The sequence below is a fragment of the Sciurus vulgaris genome, assembly GCF_902686455.1.
Source record: "Sciurus vulgaris genome assembly, chromosome: 4".
In the NCBI taxonomy this organism is placed as follows: Eukaryota; Metazoa; Chordata; class Mammalia; order Rodentia; family Sciuridae; genus Sciurus; species Sciurus vulgaris.
Genome location: NC_136464.1, coordinates 175,144,343 through 175,164,721, shown reverse-complemented (window position 1 = coordinate 175,164,721; position 20,379 = coordinate 175,144,343). Strand labels below are relative to the sequence as shown.

Sequence of the window (20,379 nt, the reverse complement as noted above, 5' to 3'; positions counted from 1 at the left end):
ATGATTTATGGCCCCTCTTCCATCCCAAAGACAGCAGTGCAGCATCTCCGACATTCTCCTCCCACCTCCTACCCCATTCCTCTTCTGCCTCCCTCTTCCAGTTTTCAGGATCTCTCTCACCTCTTCAGGCCTACTTAAATAATCCTTAGCTTAGAGCTAGCTGATAAGCAACCTTAATTCCCTGTTGCCTTGTAACATATTCATGGGTTCTGAGAATTGGGACATGGACATCTTTGAGGGGCCATTCTGTGCCTCCCACATGGCTTTCCATTCATTCTGTAAGGCGTTCTTCCAAGTTAATTGAAGCTGAGTGGAAATTATGTGAGGTTGGTTTACATGGAACAGATAACTTGAATTCTGCTGTTTCCTGTCTGCAGAGTCTGCACGCCATGGAAGGCCATGTGATGATCGCCTTCCTGCCCACCATCTTAAACCAGCTATTTCGAGTCCTCACCAGAGCCACCCAGGAGGAAGTGGCAGTTAATGTGACTCGGTAAGGGAGGTGGATGGATAGATACCCTTCTTCCTTTCTAGTCTGTCCACATCTGGAGCACAGTCATGCATATCTGGGATGCTAGTATGTGCTTAACATTATACTGAAGAAATGTCTTTTGAGCCCATATGTAGGGACCCCATCTAATTCCTCATCTCGTTTCTTAAGTGCCGGTAGCATCATCATTGTTCTACTACTGCTGTGATAATAATGAAATGTTTCCATTTTCACATTACTGTTCATTGCTTTATTCATTCCTGTGATGTGTAGGGTCATTATTCATGTGGTTGCCCAGTGCCATGAGGAAGGATTGGAGAGCCACTTGAGGTCATATGTTAAGGTATGTAAAACAAACTGTTCCAATTGTTTACATCTGTGGCTCTCCAATTTTCCTTCTAAGGACTTACTTTTTTTTACAAGCCTGCTTACTTGGAGATGTACTTGGAACTTATGCCTATGCTTTTCTTCTGTCCCTATCACCAGTGCTTGTACCCAAGCAAGGGGAAGTATGAGGAGAGGCACCACTCCTTTAACCTCATCCTTTGAACTACTAACGTAACTCAAGTGATGTGGAAGTTTGAAGAATTCTAAGTTACTCTTGGCTAGGCCTCTGATAGAGTTAGTCATCTTCATTTTACCTTTTTCCATCTAAAATTCCCAACACAAGGGCTTCTTCCAAGGTGGGCAGGTTAGTTCTGGCCACAGTCATATGAGATGACTGTGTTACTGAAGAAAGCAAGAAATATCATTAGGACAAATATCAACAGGTTCTTCATGTAAATACAACATTAAATAAACATGGTGGCAGTTACTACTCTAAAAAGTTACATATGTTCTATTTAGTTCAAGACCCCTTTTGTGAATTTATTAGAGCTATGTGATAATTAAAAAAAAAATTGGATTCTTCAGGATCTTAGTTATCGGTGTCATGCGCATATTCCTTGCAGCCCCTGTTATTCGTGGAGTGATGGGATGGCGGCCGCTGATCTGAGTCAGATGACTCGTATATTTTGATGGGTTCCCTGAAGACATCCTGGGCTCCCTCTTTCTGTCACATGACAATCACCCTTCCCACCTTCGTTTCCATTCCTTCCTCTCCTTCCCATGAAATTGTACCTCAGTCCCTAATGTCCATTCCGTGGAGCCTCCTAAGCTTTCAGACCAACTTGGAAAACCAGTACAGTAATGTCTCTTTCCTGTTTCTTCAAAGTATGCTTATAAGGCTGAGCCGTACATTGCTTCTGAATATAAGACAGTGCATGAAGAACTGACCAAATCCATGACCACCATTCTCAAGCCTTCTGCTGATTTCCTCACCAGCAACAAACTACTTAAGGTATGTCAGGATTGCCAGCATAACTCTCTTCGGTAACAAGGGCAGGGAATGGGGAAAGGTTGACCAGTGGGTGCTAGTTACAGTTAGGAGCAAGAAGTTCTGGTGTGCTGTCACACAGTAGGGTGGCTGCAGAAAACAATAGTGGGCTATACATTTCAAAAACCTAGAAGAAAAAGTTTTGAAAGTTTTCCAAAGAAGTTAAACATAAAGGGAGACATATTTAATGTTTTTAAAGCATTACACAATATGTACCTTTATTGGAACATTATATGGAGTACCCCATTAATATGTACAATTCTTGTTTTTATTCATCAGTTAAAAAATAAGTTAAGAGCCAGGCATGTTGTTACTTCTTGGAAGGCTGAGGCAGGAGGACCACTTTAGCTTACAAGTTTGAGACTAGGCTAGGCAACACGGCAAGACCTCCATCTCAAAAAAATAAATAAATAAAAATTAGTTAATTTTTAAAAACTGATAAAAATTCAAATTCCACAGACTGATCAATTCACCCTTTTTGTGTGATTTTAGAGATAATCACCACCCCTTAAAAAGGGAAACAGAATTTAGTTCTCCATTTCAGCTTTGCTAATTGTGTCTTGAGATCAGAGCTGCAAAGAATTACCACATTCAAATTCTCATTCGCTCTTGAGTAAAGTCATTATGCTCAAGTCAGTGGAGGATGCTGATTTAGTGATTATAAAGGCAGTTGTCACCAGTTAGGAGAACAGCAAAGAGGAAAGACACACAAATAATCCAGCAGTGCCCCTGGATGGCTAGGCATCCAACTTCCTGGTGGAATGGAGTTACTTGCTGTGGGCATGTATAGGCAGAGGACATCTCTGCTCACCTCTTGGGTCTCATGATAACTTGTTCAACTGTTTCAGGGTTATACCTGCTTCTGGTTAATCACATTGTCAACCTGAGAGCACTCACTCTTATCTGCTAATTTGATAATTTTTCTTACTTGGGTGCTATTTGTGTTTTTGTTTTTGTTTTTTTCTTTCTTTTAGTATTCTTGGTTTTTCTTTGATGTGCTGATAAAATCCATGGCTCAACATTTGATAGAAAACTCCAAAGTGAAGGTATGTTACTCCATGTGCAAGTTTGTATTCATAGGGAAAAGTCCCTTTCATTGTGTTTGTGGCTAACATTGACTGATGCTTTCTATGTGCCAGTTATGGGATTGTTCTAAGTACTTTATAAGTAAGAAACTATTTTAGCTTCATAACAGCCCTGTGAGAGAAGTACTATTCTTACCCATTTTATAGAGGACAAAACTGATGCTAGAACATTTGAATTACGGGCCCAAGATCATGCTGCTGTGCTGGTGAGTGGTGGAATACAGGTTTTGAAGACACTCTGACTCCACAGCCTTCTTTCCTGACCACTGTGTTGTTAAATCCAGAGAAAAGTATGTCCTTCCTTTGATAAGCACAGGAGGCTTCAGGTTTATTGAAATGAGAATAGCAGTTTAAATGTTAATTTTAAATGTTATTGTGTAGGTTTATTGAATCTTGTCCATTGCAGACATGTCTCTAGGGCTTAGATGGGAGTGTCTAATGGATCTTGTGTCCTCTAGAACCATTTAATGCAGAATAATCCATCTCTGCAGCAAATGTACAACCTCAAATTTGCCCTGTACCTCAATACCTTTGATTGGTGTTTCCTGGATGTGTGTGACCCTGTGTCCCTGTCCCCCGATTCCCACCATCTCATGCTGCCTCTTTCTTCCCACGGGGTTTGTCCCTGAACTGATGGACCTGGTCTCTGGGCCAGTGCCTGTCAAGATGTGATTGGCCCTCTGACTAAGGCTCAAGGCTGATAAATCTGTATAAAATTCCAACATGTGACCACAACTGGCAATGTCACTTTCTCAGTTTGATGATCAGAAGAGTTCCTTCAGAGACAGGGCAGTGAATTGTGCCATAGGATCACTGGATGTGGGGTCCAGTTGAGAGCAGGAGGAGCAGCACGGGGAGCACAGGTGAAGGTGTAGTGCCACACATGCCTTCTCACAGTGAACGCCTAGGCTCTGGTTCTGAGGTATGGGAGGGAAACCACAGGGAGGGGCGTTCAGAGGGTCCAGAGTGAGGCTTCTGCACAAGAGGTCTGAACTCAGAGGAAGCCTTTGGAAAGGCTGCTAGATTGTGCTGGGCAGATTGGTGGTTCAGAGCCCCAAACCGTACTTTCTCCAGTGAGCAGGCACTGGTGCCTGACCAGGTGGTTCCCTTTTGTAGATTTTTTTTTTTTTTTTTGCTGTGGGGAGAGGGTTCTTTTAGATCCAGTTTAGATTCTGATTTTTAGTGCACAGGGAGATGCCAGATGGAAGTGGGCCCTGCCTTCCACAGAGAAATGCACCACCCAAATCATGCCAGAACATTCTGCCAAGGAAAAATCGAGCAGATTGTCTCCTTGGCAGTATACATGCCTGTGTGTGTGTGTGCAGACATTTGAATATATTACTTTTCTTTTAAAAATTGTCATGTATAGAATGGGATTATAACCTGCATTAGTTTTCTAGGGTTGAAATAATAGAGAATCAGAATAGGTACTTAGACAATAGAAATTTATTTTCTTGTAGTTGAGATGCTGAAGAGTCCTAGGTCAAGGTGTCTGGGGGGTTGGGTTCTTCAGAACGTCTCTGCTTGTGGATGACGGCCTTCTCCTGTGCAGATCTGTGTCCTGATCTCTCCTCCTGAAGACATGAGTCCTTCTGGATTAAGGCCACCCTAATGGCCTTGCTTCGCCTTATCACCTCTTTTAAGGATCCTAGCTCCAAATATAGTCACCTGCTGAGCTATTTCAGGGGTTAGAACTCCAGCATAGGAATTTGAGGGTGGGGGGAACAGTTTAGCCTCTAACAAGGCCCCAGTGGATTTTTCACTATTTTTGATTCTAAAAGAATGTGATCAGAGCAAGTGGTGATTTGACTGTATTTAAAAATATAACTGATTCATTTAGCAAATATTCATTCATGCCAGGCTCAAGTGTTACAAAATTAAATGTGGCATGGTTTGTGCCCTCGAGGAAATGAGGTGGGCAAGTCTATATAAATACCTCCTGGTGGACACTCTGAGGGGTGGGTCTGGAGTGCTCAGGAACATGCAGATGCAAGGAGGCTGCCTGGAATAGTGAATCTAGAGGGTTCTGACCAGTAGGTAGGAGTTGGCTAGGTCTGAAGGAGGAGGACAAAGACTAGGGTGAGAAAAGAACTGTGGTAGCAGAGAGCTGGGCACCAGGACCCTCAGAGCACTACAACTCTTGCTCCCTCCTTATGGTGGCAGCGGTGGTCCAGGAGCAAGTGGACCCTGCCCAGGATTCTCACAAGATGTGCATTCAAAATCAAGCCTCAGTGCCATCTTTCCTAGAGCTGGGTCAGGAGATCAGTAAAGAAATTTAATTGCATATTTCTATTGTCAAGATGCCAGATTGAACTACAGTCCCCTAGGAATGGTGGGACCTGAAGGGTATTTTCTGACCCAGCCCTCCTTCTGTCCAGAGAGAGAGGAGGAAGCACAGACCCACAAAGTGACCTGCCCAGGGTCACCTGACTGGTCGTGGTCAACCCCTCCTACGTGTCCTGCCATTTCCAGCCTATGACTGATTCCCCAGCATCTCTGCTCTGGAAAGTGACTTATTTGTCTTTGGAATTTCATCCAAACCACTCAAATGCTACCATGAACAACCTTTTCCAAAACTTAATTATATTTTGGTCCTAAAATAATATTTAGAGGGTTTTTGGAAGTCACTCTTTAAAAAAAAAAAAAAAATTATTATCCAGTTGTGTCTGAAAAGAGCACTGGCATCCAAAAGGAGAAAGCTTAACCACAACGTAACTTACTCTGAAAAAAATTCTTAAAACACCTCCTTTGCACTTGGGAATACTTCATGTTTTCACTTTAGGGCACTTCCCTGGCTTCTGCCTCTGTGTCGCTGCAGATGCCAGCTGCTCTTCCCACACGTGATTGATACAGGGACTCCTCTGACGTTTTTTTGTTTTTTTTTGGTTTTTTTTTTGGTGGTACTGGGGATCGAACTCAGGGCCTTGTGCTTTCGAGGCAAGCACTCTACCAGCTGAGCTATCTCCCCAGCCCTCCTCTGACGTTTTTAAAGCCTTCATGCAGTTTGCCTCCTATCATAAGAGTAATGAGTTCAAGTTACTTGTTTATGTGTTTGTCTTATATTTATTAAGGATTTACATGTTAAGAATTTTATGTCCTAGTTCATTGTTCTGAATTTAGGAACAATTTTATAAATCATTCATGATTTCCAGAACTCGGATCATCTCCCCTCAAAGCCTATTTTTAGACTGAAAATGATTATTTTATTCTAATTTGTTTCTAACACAGATATGATCTTATTTTTCCTCTTATTAGTGAATCTTTCTCAAAGTACCATGACCAAGTATACACCCATCCTGTAGGGGCACCCATACACTGGATTGGTATAGGAGCCAGCTAAAGCTTTCATTGTTACTTCAAGTACCCTACCCAGGGATATCTTAACGTTGATTGGCATTTGGGGACAAAGGGTATATTGAGCTGATGGCTTCAGTATACATTCATGTACCTTCCCAGTGGTAGTGGGGTGACTCCATCCATTGCATATTTACATGGAAGAATAAATTTGCACACTGTTATGCTTGCTTCTAGTGCTGCTTTGTGGCAAAAGGTGAAGGTGGCTACCAGTGTCCAACTTTCCATCACCAGTCAATCAAACCACACTTAGTTACATTCACTGAGGAAGTGTATGAAATCAGAGCCTCTCTTTGAACCAGTGTCTGACATAAGCAATTTCCTTACTATAACAATAGTCTGCAAGGTTTGGATAGATTATGTATGATTGAGCCAGACTAGTGCTTTATAATTGACAGGTACTTGGAACTTACAGTTTTTGGGGAAAATATAAACCAGATGCCATCAAGGCCACTGAGAAATTCTCCCCCAACTCTCTTCTATGAAGGTCAACATTTTTTAGGTGTTTCCTTACATCATTTATATTTAGTAGCTTTAATTTTATCAGACTTGTTTTGAATGTACTTTCCTCCCACACTAAATCCAGCTAATTACCAGCATTCCACAGGGGTACTTCAGGAAAGGAGGCAGGGAAACTGGCATAGGACAGGGTGTGTATATACTCCTGAGTTAGTTACTTGTTTGGCCTGCAACAATTTCTAGTTTAATTGCACAAGGAAAGAACTTTTATTTGTAAAGTGCAAGAAGGATGGTATAGTTCATTTCCGAAATGGATTGTTCAGACTTTCCCTAAACCAAAATTTATGCACATGTGTACCTGTGCAACAGAATGTTAATATGCACCCTTCCATCTATGAGTATTTTGAACAGTTGTTAGGCATGGAGCACAGAGGAGAAATGCAAATGGAGTAGAGGACACGTCCTCAGCCTTGAGGTTGACATGGTTATTGGAAAGGAAGACATTCAGCTTGGGACAAACAGAGCAGAATTCAGGAAAGGTGTGTGTATATGTGGGCTCCAAGAGTGATAAGAGATCAGTGTGAAACTTTACCTGGGCCTTGAAGGATGCCACAATTGAGGGACAGAAGAATGAGTCTTAGAGAGCAGTAAGGCCTCTGGAGCAGAGCTCAGGAGGCTAGATTGAAATTAGAGGGGTGAGAGGGAAAAGCAGGACCAGCTCAGAAGCAAGGATTAGGTTATCTGGAGCTTCGAAACCAAGAAGCTGACATTTTGGTAGAGATCAGAGAGAGGTAGAGTAGGTTCTTTAGTAGAAATGATCAAATAAAAAAGGATATAAATATTAACAGCAGCTTAGAAACTTGTGTATCAGTGAGTCTATGTAGAGTTTATAGTGCCTGTGGGACACACGTACATACACATCCATATGTGTATATGTTTCCCTTTTTTTTTTTAGCCCTATAACTGCAGTAACATGAAATGACATTTTATGGTGATGCTGATGAAAATCTAGCATTAGGGGGGATGAGGTAGGATCCAGTTTGAGGATGAATAGCATCATGAGTGAATAAGAGAGAGTATTAAGACAGAATTATTAATTCAACCCAAAAGTTCCCTGCTGGGTATATATTAATGAAGAATGAAAGCCTATATTCACACAAAGGCCCTATGCAAATGTTTCTGGAAGTTTTATTCATAATAGTTGAAAACTAGAAACAACCCAAATGTCCATCAGCTGGTAAATGTGTAGGCAAGCGTGGCCATCCCTTATAATGACATACTTTTTTTTTTTTTGCAACAAAATGAATAAATCTCTAAAGTGCTATGTTAAGTGAGAAGTGAAACTCAAAAGACTACATACTGCATGAATTCACTCCTAAGACATTCTAGGAAAGGAGGAGTACGGGGATAGAAAACAGCAGTCCTTGCTGGGAGCCGGCATGGAGGGGGGCTATGACCAAAGTGGACTGTCTTCTTGACTGTAGTGGTTACACACTGCATTCACTTGTCAAGACTTGCCAAACTTCCCACTTTAAAAGTCTGAATTTTATAGTATATAAATTATACATCAGTACCCTAACCGAAAACACACAGAACATAGTATAAAGTCGAAGTTGGGTGGAGGAGGGGATGTGACTTACCAGGGAGATGGGCAGTGATGAGTTCTGCTTGGAATAACTTAAACTTTAGGGCTGTAGGTTCAGCTGCTGTGACAAAGACATAACAGTAACTTAAACAAGAGGGAAAAGTGTTCAAGTGCAAGCTCATATAGCTCCTTCCCTCTCATCACTTTGCCCCCCTGGAGTGCTGATTTTACAAGGGTCACCACCACATCCACACTGCAGCCAGGAGGAAGGGAAAGACACACCTTTCCCTTTAGAATATGATTAAACCTACACACATTGCTGCCACGGCTACCCTACCAGCCAGACTTAGTCACATGGCCACACCTAGCTGCAAGGGATGAATGTCCATGCATCCAGTTTAAAGTTGAGGTTCTGTTGAGCTGGGTTTGGTCCCCAACACTGCTAAAAAAAAAAAATAAAAAATAAGAAAGGAAGGAAAGAAAGAAGTGAAAAAAGAATAATATTGGGAGACAGTGAGCAGCTGTCACAAGGGGTAGTGGCACAGAGAACCAATCTCCAGTTGACAGGTGGAGACTCAGGCTTAGGCAAGAAAGTGAACAGTCAGAACTAGAGAAGTAGATTTGGAGCCCTAGTCTGCTTGAGATTGTAAGCCTAAGCTTTTCTCTGGGAAAATGGATCTGTGTTAGTCTCATTGACAGATCAGATTAGCCATGAAAGAGATTTTTGAGGACAATGACTATGAGGAAGTAGCCCAGGAGATGTTGGGAGAGCCATCAAAGGAGGTTCAGTGTGTTCCAGGGTTAAGGAGAGAGAAAGGGGAGGGAGTTTCTAAGAGCACACCATGACTCTTAAGAGAGAGTCCTGGAGCCAAAGCCGGTTGCCAGAGTCCACATCCCCCAGCAGCAAGCCTGCCTTTGCATCTCTGCTCCCTCAGCTATCAGCTGGGAGCAGACAGTGCAAGGTGTGGATGGCCAGGGCACAGGTGCAGCAGTGGGCTTCAGAGCACAGCGGAGGGGTCCCTCGGGCACGTGTTCACTGCAGTCAGAGATCTGAGGTGCATTTCTCATGGCAGCATGGGGCAGAAAAGGGCACACTCATGAGAGTCTAGAGAGAAGAATGATTTTTATGAATGAAAACTATGAGGAGGTAGGTGAAAAAAAGTTGTAGAAAATTGGGAAGGAGTTGCTGGGGAGATAGCTCAGTCGGTAGAATGCTTGCCTTGTAAGCACAAGGCCCTGGGTTCGATCCCTAGCACCCAAAAAAAAAAGAAAAAGAAAATTGGGAAGGAGAGGTAGTTATGTAGGGACTGTGATAAGGGGAGGTAAACTCAGATTGCTGATAAAAGTCTGACAAAATTCTTAGCCCTATTAGTTTCGTTGTTGTTTACAAAGCCTAAACAAAATGTTTATTCATTAAGCCTTATTTATTATTCTGTCTCACAAAGTAGTAAAACAACCCACAGAATTGGAGAATATCATGCTAAGTGAGATAAGCCAATCTCAAAAAACCAAAGGACGAATGATCTAGCTGATAAGCAGATGATGACACATAATGAGGGATGGGAGGGGGGCAAGAATGGAGGAAGGAGGGACTGTATAGAGGGAAAAGAGGGGTGGGAGGGGTGGGGGGGAAGGAAAAAATAACAGAATGAATCAAACACCATTACCCTATGTAAATGTATGATTACACAAATGGTATGCCTCTACTTCATGTACAAACAGAAACAACATGTATGCCATTTGTTTACAATAAAAATAAGTTTAAAAAAATGTTGAGTCTTCTTAGAAACCAAATAAACACAAATTAACAAAAATGAGATTTTATTTTTACCTACCTTAATGGCAAAGTTTTAAACGATTTTTTAAATGTGCTGAAACATGTTAAGAATGCAGCAATAAACTTTTGATATGGTGGTTGTTGGTGGAAGGATAAATTGGTAACTATGACAACATGTGTCTATGCATTAGGAGTTTTTATGCATGCTCAAATAATGCGATTAAATAATTTTATTTGTGTTTGAAAAAAAAAAAAAAACCCATAGAAAAGAAGTCTGTAAACCCCACTAGAGAGTGGAAGAGCTCAGTAAGGAACACAGAAGTGAACATTCCATGACTGTTCTGAAGTGCAGCAGCGGTTGTAGGAGCAGAGACCTGTAGGGTGCAGGGGAGCCCATTGCAAATCCTGGCTTTGACCGTGGTGCTCACAGGGGCCTCAGCACAAGGCTGGATGGGGGTCTTCCTGGAGATCCCACTCAGCAGAGTCAGAGGGTAGGAGCACAACAGAGAGCAGGATGGCCTTAGTGCCTGTGAGCACAGGTGCTGGGCTGCAAACCCCACACTGGTAGCATCTACTGGAGGAGCAGATACTGGTGCTGGCCCAGTAGGAACACTGCAGAGGCACTGGCAGGAGACCTCCAGCAGCCATGGCCAGGAGTTGGATTTTGTCAGAGAAATCTCTTAGAGTCTCAGAAACCTCTCCTCTGACAGCTCCTATATATTCACCACCAGGTCCTATACTTTTTCTTTCCATTTCTGCTTACAGTAATCTCCATTTAAAACCATTTAATTACCTAAATTTTTATTACCTTTAGATGTGTGTGTCCTACCTTGTAGAAAGGCTTTATTTTGTTATATTGCTAAATTAGGATTGCATGTGTGCACTCATGTATGTGCTGGATATCAAACCCAGGGCTTTGAGGATTCTAGGCAAGTGCTCTGTCACATCCACAGCTGTTTGTCACTGCTGGGAGAGCTTCTTTTCAGCCTTCTGAGCCCTAAGTTATCATTTCCTAACCACTGAGCAACATTAATTATGGGCTAGTATATAAATTACCCATCATTCTTCAGCACATCTTTTGAAATAAAAGCTTACAGTAGAGATTTAAGTCTGGAAGTATAAGGAATAGTGGAAAGATTCTCACGTGACCCAGCAGTTCCACTTTAGCAGTTAGCTCCATTCTGCCATTCTCTCTTTACATATCTACACTTTTTTTACCTACAGTATTTTAAAAGCAGCTCCCCAACATCGTATCATTTTATCTCTAAAATTCTTAGTGTGTCATTTCTAACAGATTTTGAAAAAGCTATAACTCCCATATCATTATATTTTAAAACTAGCAATATTTTTAATCGTCGTCTCACACCCAGTCTGTATTCATTTTCCCCAGGTGTCCCCAAAATGTCATGTTACAGTTGGTTTGGCTGAATCAGGTTCTAAATAAAGTTCACATATTGCATATTTTTGATGTGAATCTGAGATTTTCTTGATTCTCAAACTGTTCCCTCTTCATTTTTTGATCTAGTATATTCGTTAAAAGAAAGTGGATCATTGATCCATCAGAATTTCCCACGTTTTAGATTTGACTGACTAGAACATCGCAGTGTCACGTGACATGGTTCTCTGTCCCCTGCATTTCCTGTACACCTGTGGCTGTCCACTTAATCTGTCCATGATAGAGTTCTTCATCCATTTTTCGTGGCCTTAGCAATCATTGACTCAGCCCCCTCCTGCAGTCCATAGGGATACCACTTTTTTGGGGAGTGGCCATGTTGCGGGGGCTAGCAGTCATGCCTGGTGGTTAGTTGTCTCTTCCAGGGGTCCTAGAAGTCACTCATGTATTAATGCTAACACCTCAGGATATAGAGTTATGAGTTACACGCTGGAACACAATCCCTTTGAAATTTCAAAACTAGTGGTTAGTACTGTTTATTGAACTCTAACCCTCAGTTTTCTCATCTGTAAAATGGAGATGACAAGACTCCCCTCACATGGCTGTTAGAACTAAATGTATCAATGGATACATATAGTGGAGCATTAGTGCAGCACCCACCCCATTTTAGACTCACAGTAGATGGTCCTGTTTATGTGGCCAGGCGGGGAGTCCATGTGGTCTCCTGTAGCAGGAGCATGGGCTTTAGATTCATGGTAGACCTGGGTCTGAATCATTTTAGTTGTGTGACTGAGGACACATTTCCCTGTCCTCTCTGTTCCTCTATAAAATGAGAACTAAACTCATAGGGATTGCATAAGAATTGAATGAAAAAGTACATAAAAACATGCCTAATGTAAAATATACACAATGACAAATGGTAGCTAATTGCTGAGTAGTCAATATAATATTTTAGGTAAATGTTAATAATAAAGATTACTACGTAAAGTTAACTAGAGCAGACTGCTGCCACTTAACCAGTTTAAACTGGTCATGTACAGTCTTCAATCTGTATATTTTTATTTTGAGGACTTGAAGCTTTAACCTAGACCAATGCCTTCTAAAAGAGGTACAGGCACAAGAATCCCAAAGATGCTTAGTAAAAATGCAGGTTCCTGCTCCCCTGCCAACCTCTTAGTTCAGAATCTCTGGGAGTACAAACTGTACCTCCACTTTTATGGTGGTCTTTATCATACTCTGACGTACATCTATGGCACTTATTCTAAGTACTTGAATACTTGTACTTTGAGAGAAAGAAGAGTAATTCATTTTATCTAATTTCAGAGAGATAAGATTAGAACTCTAGGTTTTTAAAAATGGACTCAGCTAAATTATTTTCCCCCAAAGGGCTGCAACTTAAAAAATAGTAAACATTTGCTTTGAATTTCTTTTAGTTATTAAGAAACCAGAGATTTCCTGCATCTTACCATCACGCAGTGGAAACTGTTGTGAACATGCTGATGCCACACATCACACAGAAGTTTCGAGATAACCCAGAGGCATCCAAGAATGCAAATCACAGCCTCGCCGTCTTCATCAAGGTGGGACCCTCCAGGAGGGAGGGTGTGAGCTGCACCTAAGACGTGCTTTTTCAGTTGCTCCTAAGCAGAGTACCCAGAGCAGGTGCTCTGACACTGTCACCACGTGTTTCTATGCTGAAGGACACACTCACTAACAGCAAGTGATTGGGGTCTTAGCAACAAGTGCTGATTTTAGCCTAAGTTTCCAGAAAGTCTGGGCCTGAAATACTGACCTTTGTGGGCTGTTTGCCTCCACAGAGATGTTTCACCTTCATGGACAGGGGCTTTGTCTTCAAACAGATCAACAACTACATCAGCTGCTTTGCTCCTGGAGACCCAAAGGTAGTGTGATGGTTGCTTAAGATTTCTTGTGTCTCACTGATGCACATCTGAAAATCCATCTGTTCCTCTCATTCTCATATGAATTTTCTTCCAGTCACAGAGGCATAACTCACTCCCTACTTAGAAATACCAGCCCTTCCTTGCACTAATATGAGATATTAGGAACACAGTAGTTCAGAACGAGAGATAAACATACCCATTGATTTTTCTCTGACACACTGGCAAAATGACATTTCAGCCACAATGAAAAGCATAAATGTTGCAAATCACAGTTTACTTAAGACAAAAAAGTAACCATGTAACTAACCTTTCTCTGCTGGAATTATGTCTGTTCTCATTTTTCTTTTCTTTTTTGAAAGCTCTGGTTTACTAGCCACATGTCTGTAATCCCAGCAACTCAGGGGGCTGAGACTGGAGGATCTTGAGTTCAAAGCCAGCCTCAGCAACTTAGCATGAGGCCCTAAGCAATTCAGTGAGACTCTGTCTCTACATAAGATACAGAAAAGGGTAGGGATGTGTCTCAGTGGTTAAGTGCCCCTGAGTTCAATCTCTGGTACCAAAAATAAATAAATAAATAAGCTCTGGCTTACTAATCTTTTTTTATTATATTGAATCTGTGTCTATAATTTTAAGGTAGGTGAAATCCACTATGGAAGTAGGAGGAACATGAATAATAAATGCCCTAAATATCACATGAGGACATCGTTTAATGAAATGTGTTTTCAGTTCTCAAACAAATTGCTTTAACCATACTAAAATCCGTGAACTGGAATGGAGCTTGCAGTTCCCATAAGTCCCTGCTGCTGCGCCTGGTGTATTGTTTCTGACAGGCTTTTTTAGTGTCCTGTGTAAAATTTCTAGTGAGACATTTAATTTATGACTAAACTCTTTTTCCTGCAGACCCTCTTTGAATACAAGTTTGAATTTCTCCGAGTGGTGTGCAATCATGAACATTATATTCCATTGAACTTACCAATGCCATTTGGAAAAGGCAGGATTCAAAGATACCAAGGTAACCTATCTTTACATGTATTAATCTTTTCACAAAGACAACCATTCTTTTTTAATAAGAAAAGAGAATTGATTCAAATACGATACTAGTATTTTCTGATTTTCATAGATGAATTAACTTTTTTCTTGTTAAATTTCCATTTCAAGTGTATTGATAAAGTGTTACATGGAAACTTACTTTTCGATAAACTTATTAGTCTGCAGATCATGAGAATGTGACTCATTTTCATTGGAAAATTCCTTTGCTTAAAAAATAGAAATCCATTTATTTACTCTAGTTTGTTTTTGTTTCACTTTTCCTTTTTTCTTATGAATTAGCTTTTCTTTCACCAACTGTGGAGTCAAATGACACTCCTGTAGGTAGGTGTGGGATGTGACGCTTGCTTTCTTGCATTTTCCTCCTTTAAAAGAAAAGGAATGCAAGTGGCTGTTGAAATGTTTACCTATGCTGTTCATTTAGGCATTTGGCCATTTTAAACTCATGATGAAGTGGTGAATTCGTTTTCACTGAGGCTGAGACACTGCGGTAACATCCCAGGGAGGGCCTTGCTCCTGAGGTCACTAGGTTTTCTGGGATGTTTCTTCAAGTAGAACAAACAAAAGAGTCCTGCTTCACCCCAAAATTGCATTCCACCACTTTCATAGCCCTCATCCCCAGTCGTGGCAGTATCTTGAATCACAAGCAACGCAGCTTTTCACACGCTTTTTATGTTTGCATGTTGAGTCTTTACTAACTGTTCCATGTGTCTTCAAGTTTGAAGAGAATTGAGATCAGAAAGGTTCCTTGTGTTCCAGTAAATCAAGTTAAAAAAAGTAGTGTGCCAGGTCTGTCAAGTATACTCATTGAGTTTAGTACCTTGATGTGCCTAGGTTTGTTTGTGCTAAAGCAGAAAAAGTGGGAAGATGGCACCAAAGTATTAATGACACACTGAAATTTGGAGAAACATAGAGATATTCTTTCAGAGACAAGTGTCTTCCCCTCACCCCAAATAGATTTGTGCCACCTTATAAGGAACAAGAAGGGAGATCGTGGCCCTGGAGTTGGCATTCATTTGTTCAACAGATGTTTGAACCACTGTGTTGCACCAGCTATGCTTCGGGATACAGTTGTGGACAACCTGGATAAAAATCCTTGGCTGTTTTATATACGTGAAATACACAGAATGTTGGAGACCAATAAACGCTAAGGGGGAAAAATAAAGCTTGGAAAGGAGGATATGAAAAGTGGTGACAGAGGAGGCAGGGTGGCCAGATAACAGTTTGAGGACAATGAGAGGTTGAGCCCAGCACCCACAGGTCTGGGAGGGAGCCTCCTGGCTGCGGGAGCAGCAGCATTCAGCTGTGCGGTCCATCCCTGGCTGGCCAGTCTCTGTCTCACACCCCACCGTCCCCCACATTCCAGGCACCCCGGCTTACTCCCAGCTTTTCAAATATGGCATGCCCACCCCAGCACGTCTGAAATAGCCCCTCCCCCAGAAGCCCTCGTCTTCCTCCCCAGAAGCCATACCACAGGTCTTCATGGGGCCTTGCAGGGTCCCTGGCCCTCGCCCAGCTCCCTGGGGAACCTGCATCCAAGTCTCCTTCGCCTGTTCTTGGGCACTGGCCTCCTTTCTTCCTTTCTCCTGTCAGGGTGTTAAGGAGAGTTCTTTGTGTCCAGTGGTGGGGCAGGGAATGTGTTACTGCCCGAATTGCCCTTTGAGCCTGCAGGACTCTGTTTGTCCAGTAGAATTGAGCCAGCAGAAACCTGTCAGGTGTCTGGCAGACTCACACCTTCAGAGTGCTTGCAGGGTCTTTAGTGCGAGAGGGGCTGCCCTAGGCAGGTGGATGATGGTCAGATGTGGACGCCTTGCCTTTTCTCGCATTCGCCTTCTTCTCTGCCTTCTCTCTTGCCCCACCTCACCCTCTTTCTCACGCACACCTACCCACATGAACTCGGCTGCACATTGTGAACGTGCGTATGCCACAAGCCCAGGTATGTAAGAGCACACACAGTAACGCCATAGTGGTTTCCTTCTAAGAGATTTATGTGAGGTCAACCTATGGACTACAGTTTGGGTAGACTGGGTTTGATAATTACAAACAGTAAACATGATTATTCTGGGAAAAGGAATAGTCTTCCCCTTCTACTCAAGGGTTTCACTGAACCTGGGTCAGTATTTTGAGTAAATTTAGGTGTAACTAACAGATATGGGATTGAAGTCGGGGTCTGTAGAGCTTCCTTTACTCATGGGGTCAGTGTAACATTCCACTGCTGTCTTCCGCTTCCCCAGAGGCTGGGTTGCCGCTTTGGAGTGATGTCAGCTGCTTTTGCCTCCTCAGGAAGGCTCACACTTACTTCTAGCTCTTTTCCAGAAGAGCTTTCAACTTTGTCATTTAGCTTGTTGATGGGTTGCTAGTTTGGTTTGGTACTTTGTCCATTCCAATTTTAGTTTATACTTATTTGCTTTTAGAGGTATGGAAATATTAAACAGATATTTTAGAAAATACTGTAATAAATAAGTTCTTTCAGTGATAGCAGCATAAATAGGTTGTATGCAAATTTATTCATTTTTAACCCATTGTGTTTTATTGGGACTCTCCAGGCATTAATGATCAGGAAATGAATTTTGAACTCAGGAAGTAAATCGTATTTTAATAAGGCACGTGTATGTGTTCCTTCTGTAATTATGTATTTTTATGCACAAATTACTCAGGGTTCTATTAAGTAGTATGATAACTTTATTTTTAACTTTGTCAATAACAAAATTATAATGTAACATGCTGTCTATATTCTAAAAATTGGTCCTGAAACTTATATTCACGAATTTAATCATGAAGGATGCTATATGTTCCAAAATCAAAATCCAGGGCACTTATTTGTATTTAAATGTGGTTTTCTTGTAGGAGTTTGTGTGACGGAGTAGAGTAGCATTTCAGAATGAACCCTTTCCGTTTGAGAACAGGTCTGATCGTGTGTTGACATTGCAGGGCAGGCTGAGTGCAGAGGATGGTTCCGTTTTTATTTTATTCAGAGAGCAATGGACCCTCCCTGACTAGAGTCTTCCATCCTTCTTTCAGATCTCCAGCTTGACTACTCGTTAACGGACGAATTCTGCAGAAACCACTTCTTGGTGGGACTACTGCTGAGAGAAGTGGGCACTGCCCTGCAAGAATTTCGGGAGGTCCGTGTGATCGCCATCAGTGTGCTCAAGAACCTGCTGATAAAGCATTCTTTTGATGATAGATATGCTTCAAGGGTGAGTGGCCCCCACAGGAAGCAGATATGCAGTGATAAATGTCCTTTAAGTGATATGAAGAGAACACTAATTAGAAAATTCGTGATATCAGTACTAAGACGTTCCTCTGTTTTTGGAATAAAATCTAATATTTGTCATTATAGGATGGATCTAAATAAGGAAGATTGCCTGTGTCAAGTTTCTCTGTCATTGTTCTCAGAGCTGTGGGACAAACTCACCTTGCGTCTCTGTTTCAGAGTCATCAGGCAAGGATAGCCACCCTGTACCTGCCTTTGTTTGGTCTGCTCATTGAAAATGTCCAGCGGATCAACGTGAGGGATGTGTCACCTTTCCCTGTGAACGCAGGCACCGTACGTGAGCATAGTCACATGGACATAGCCCAAAGTGTCCCAAGGCTACCATAGCAGAGGGCCACAAATTGGGCGTAGAACAGCAGAAATTTGAGACGCCAGAAGTCCAGAACCAAGGTGTCATCAGAGGCGTCAGGGAAGAGGCTGTTCTGTGCTTCTCTCTGAGCTTCTGATGGCTGCTGGCAGCGCTTGGGGTTTTTCTTTGGCTCTGGTGGCATCACTGCCACCTCTGCCTTTGTCTTTAGGTGGTATTTTCTCTGGTGTGTGTCTGAGTCTTTGTGTGCCTTCTCCTTTCTTATAAGAACACCAGTGATGAGATTTAGAGTCCACCCAGTCTGACCTCATCTTGACTTATATTTTAATTATATCTGGAAAGATACTATTTCCAAATAAGATTATGTCCTGAAATTCTAGGTGGACATGAATTTTGGGGGATACTACTCAACCCAGTGCACTCCCTATCCTCTTATGTTGCCAATAACACCGTAGTAATGTTGGCAGTTACTTGGTAATAACACTTGGTAAAGTACATTTCTGGCTATGATAGGGTCAATCAGTAAATCTTCAATTCTTGCTCTCCTAATGGCCCAATATCTTGTAAGCCTTCAGAATTTTTATTTGTATATTTAACACAAATTTATGGTGTGAGGAGGAGCAAAAATAAAGGGCATGATTTCAGGGGCAGGGCACTGGGGATTGAACTCAGGGGTACTCATCCACTGAGCCACATCCCTAGCTCTATTTTGTATTTTTATTTAGAGACAGGGTCTCACTGAGTTGCTTCATGCCTTGCCATTGCCGAGGCTGGCTTTGAACTTGAGATCCTCCTGTCTCAGCCTCCCCAGCTGCTGGGATTATAGGTGGGCACCACTGCGCCCCACAAGGGCATGATTTTAACCCATGTCCCTTAGATCCCAGGCTGGCCCCAGTTCTAATAGAAACTTGGAAAAGCCATCTCTCTAGGCTCCAGTTTCTCTTGTTTAGACTGGATGTCAGGGATGCCAAGATGAGGGACCAAAGGCCCCTGCCTCCAAGAACTGCCACCTTAATTTATATTATATTTGTATTTGTATTTGTGATTATTTAAAGTGGCATGGGAAGTTAAGTAGACTGAAGAATGACCCTAGAAATTATTTCAAAACTTTTTGACTGGAGATTGGTTTAGGAATATACTCTGTCTTTGATACATAGTAATTTGTCTTTTTATTTAAAATAAATTCTAGGTTGCATCTTACAATTCAATGTTTTCAAAGCAAATTCCTCACATTTCAATTGCAAAAACTTTTAAATTATTCACCCATAATAATTTTTAATTATTAAAATTTATAAAAATTCTGTAAGCTGAAACTTGTATTTGTTATCTTCCTAAAGTTCTCTTCTTAGCCTCAGGGCTTATCTGCTAATAAATTAATAGATATTACCAGTTCACTTTCCCTTTTATTCATACCCATGAACTGATGCAGAGTTAATCTTGCCATTTTATTGTTGCAACACATAGTTGAGGAATTTCCATGCATGTTTCTTTGCCTTTTCCCCAAGAGTGATGCATGGGCCCATTTATTACTCTACTCTTCACCCTTCCACATTCCTTTTCTAAATACTGTTACACTGAAATGATCCATGTTTATAGATTTTTTTTTCTTATTCCAAAGGTTGTAAACTTTCTTTCCTAAATGCATCTTGTTGATCTCACCCCATACAATTTTGCTTTCCATACACATGTTCTCTAATTCTGCTTTTCTAAGCAGAGTAAGTAATGCAGATCAGAATGGGACTTTCTTGTCCTGTTTCAAACCTGAAAGCACAAGTGCAAGATCTTTCTTTGGCTTTCACTGAAGTAAAATCCCCCTCAAAAGAGATGTAACTTTAAAATTGATGTAGTTTCTCCTCGGATGGAGAGTTTACGAGCAGCTCTAGACATCCCGAGACTGTGGTCATTATTGCTGGAAGTCCAGCTCATTTGGGAGGAACAGTCCCACTTGGTTGCTTCTCGCACTCTGGCCCATTGACCATGTCAGGTTGTCCTGCTCACTCCCTCATTTGCCCTTGCATGTTAAGAACAGTTGGTGACTTGCTCAATCATCTGACTGTTTCTTCTCTTCCCCTTTTGACAGACTGTGAAGGATGAAGCCCTTGCTTTGCCAGCTGGGAACCCGCTGGTGACGCCACAGAAGGGAAACACACTGGACCACAGCCTCTTAGGCGCCATTTCTGGCATTGGTAATGCTCTGTGCTCTTGTCAGTCTCTCTCCAGTGTCACTCAAGTGTCATTAATTCAACCGTTCCTTAACGCATTACACTCACAAATTAGGACTTGGGCCTCTGACTTTCTGCCTTGAATATTCTTTCCTGGTTGTGATACT

General features: G+C 41.8%; 1 protein-coding gene across 15 annotated transcripts in view; it reads left to right on the top strand.

Annotated features, from left to right (window-relative positions):
* The window catches only part of DOCK9 (dedicator of cytokinesis 9), a 276,566-nt gene that overhangs the window by 183,456 nt on the left and 72,731 nt on the right, over positions 1–20,379 (top strand). For all 15 annotated transcript variants that reach the window (XM_079136871.1, XM_079136879.1, XM_079136881.1 and 12 more), the window contains exons 24-33: positions 378–493; positions 764–833; positions 1,704–1,829; positions 2,840–2,911; positions 12,952–13,098; positions 13,336–13,419; positions 14,320–14,431; positions 17,488–17,666; positions 17,903–18,016; positions 20,131–20,236. In XM_079136871.1, the coding sequence (XP_078992997.1) occupies positions 378–493; positions 764–833; positions 1,704–1,829; positions 2,840–2,911; positions 12,952–13,098; positions 13,336–13,419; positions 14,320–14,431; positions 17,488–17,666; positions 17,903–18,016; positions 20,131–20,236 (1,126 nt within the window). The remainder of the gene's footprint in view (positions 1–377; positions 494–763; positions 834–1,703; positions 1,830–2,839; positions 2,912–12,951; positions 13,099–13,335; positions 13,420–14,319; positions 14,432–17,487; positions 17,667–17,902; positions 18,017–20,130; positions 20,237–20,379) is intronic.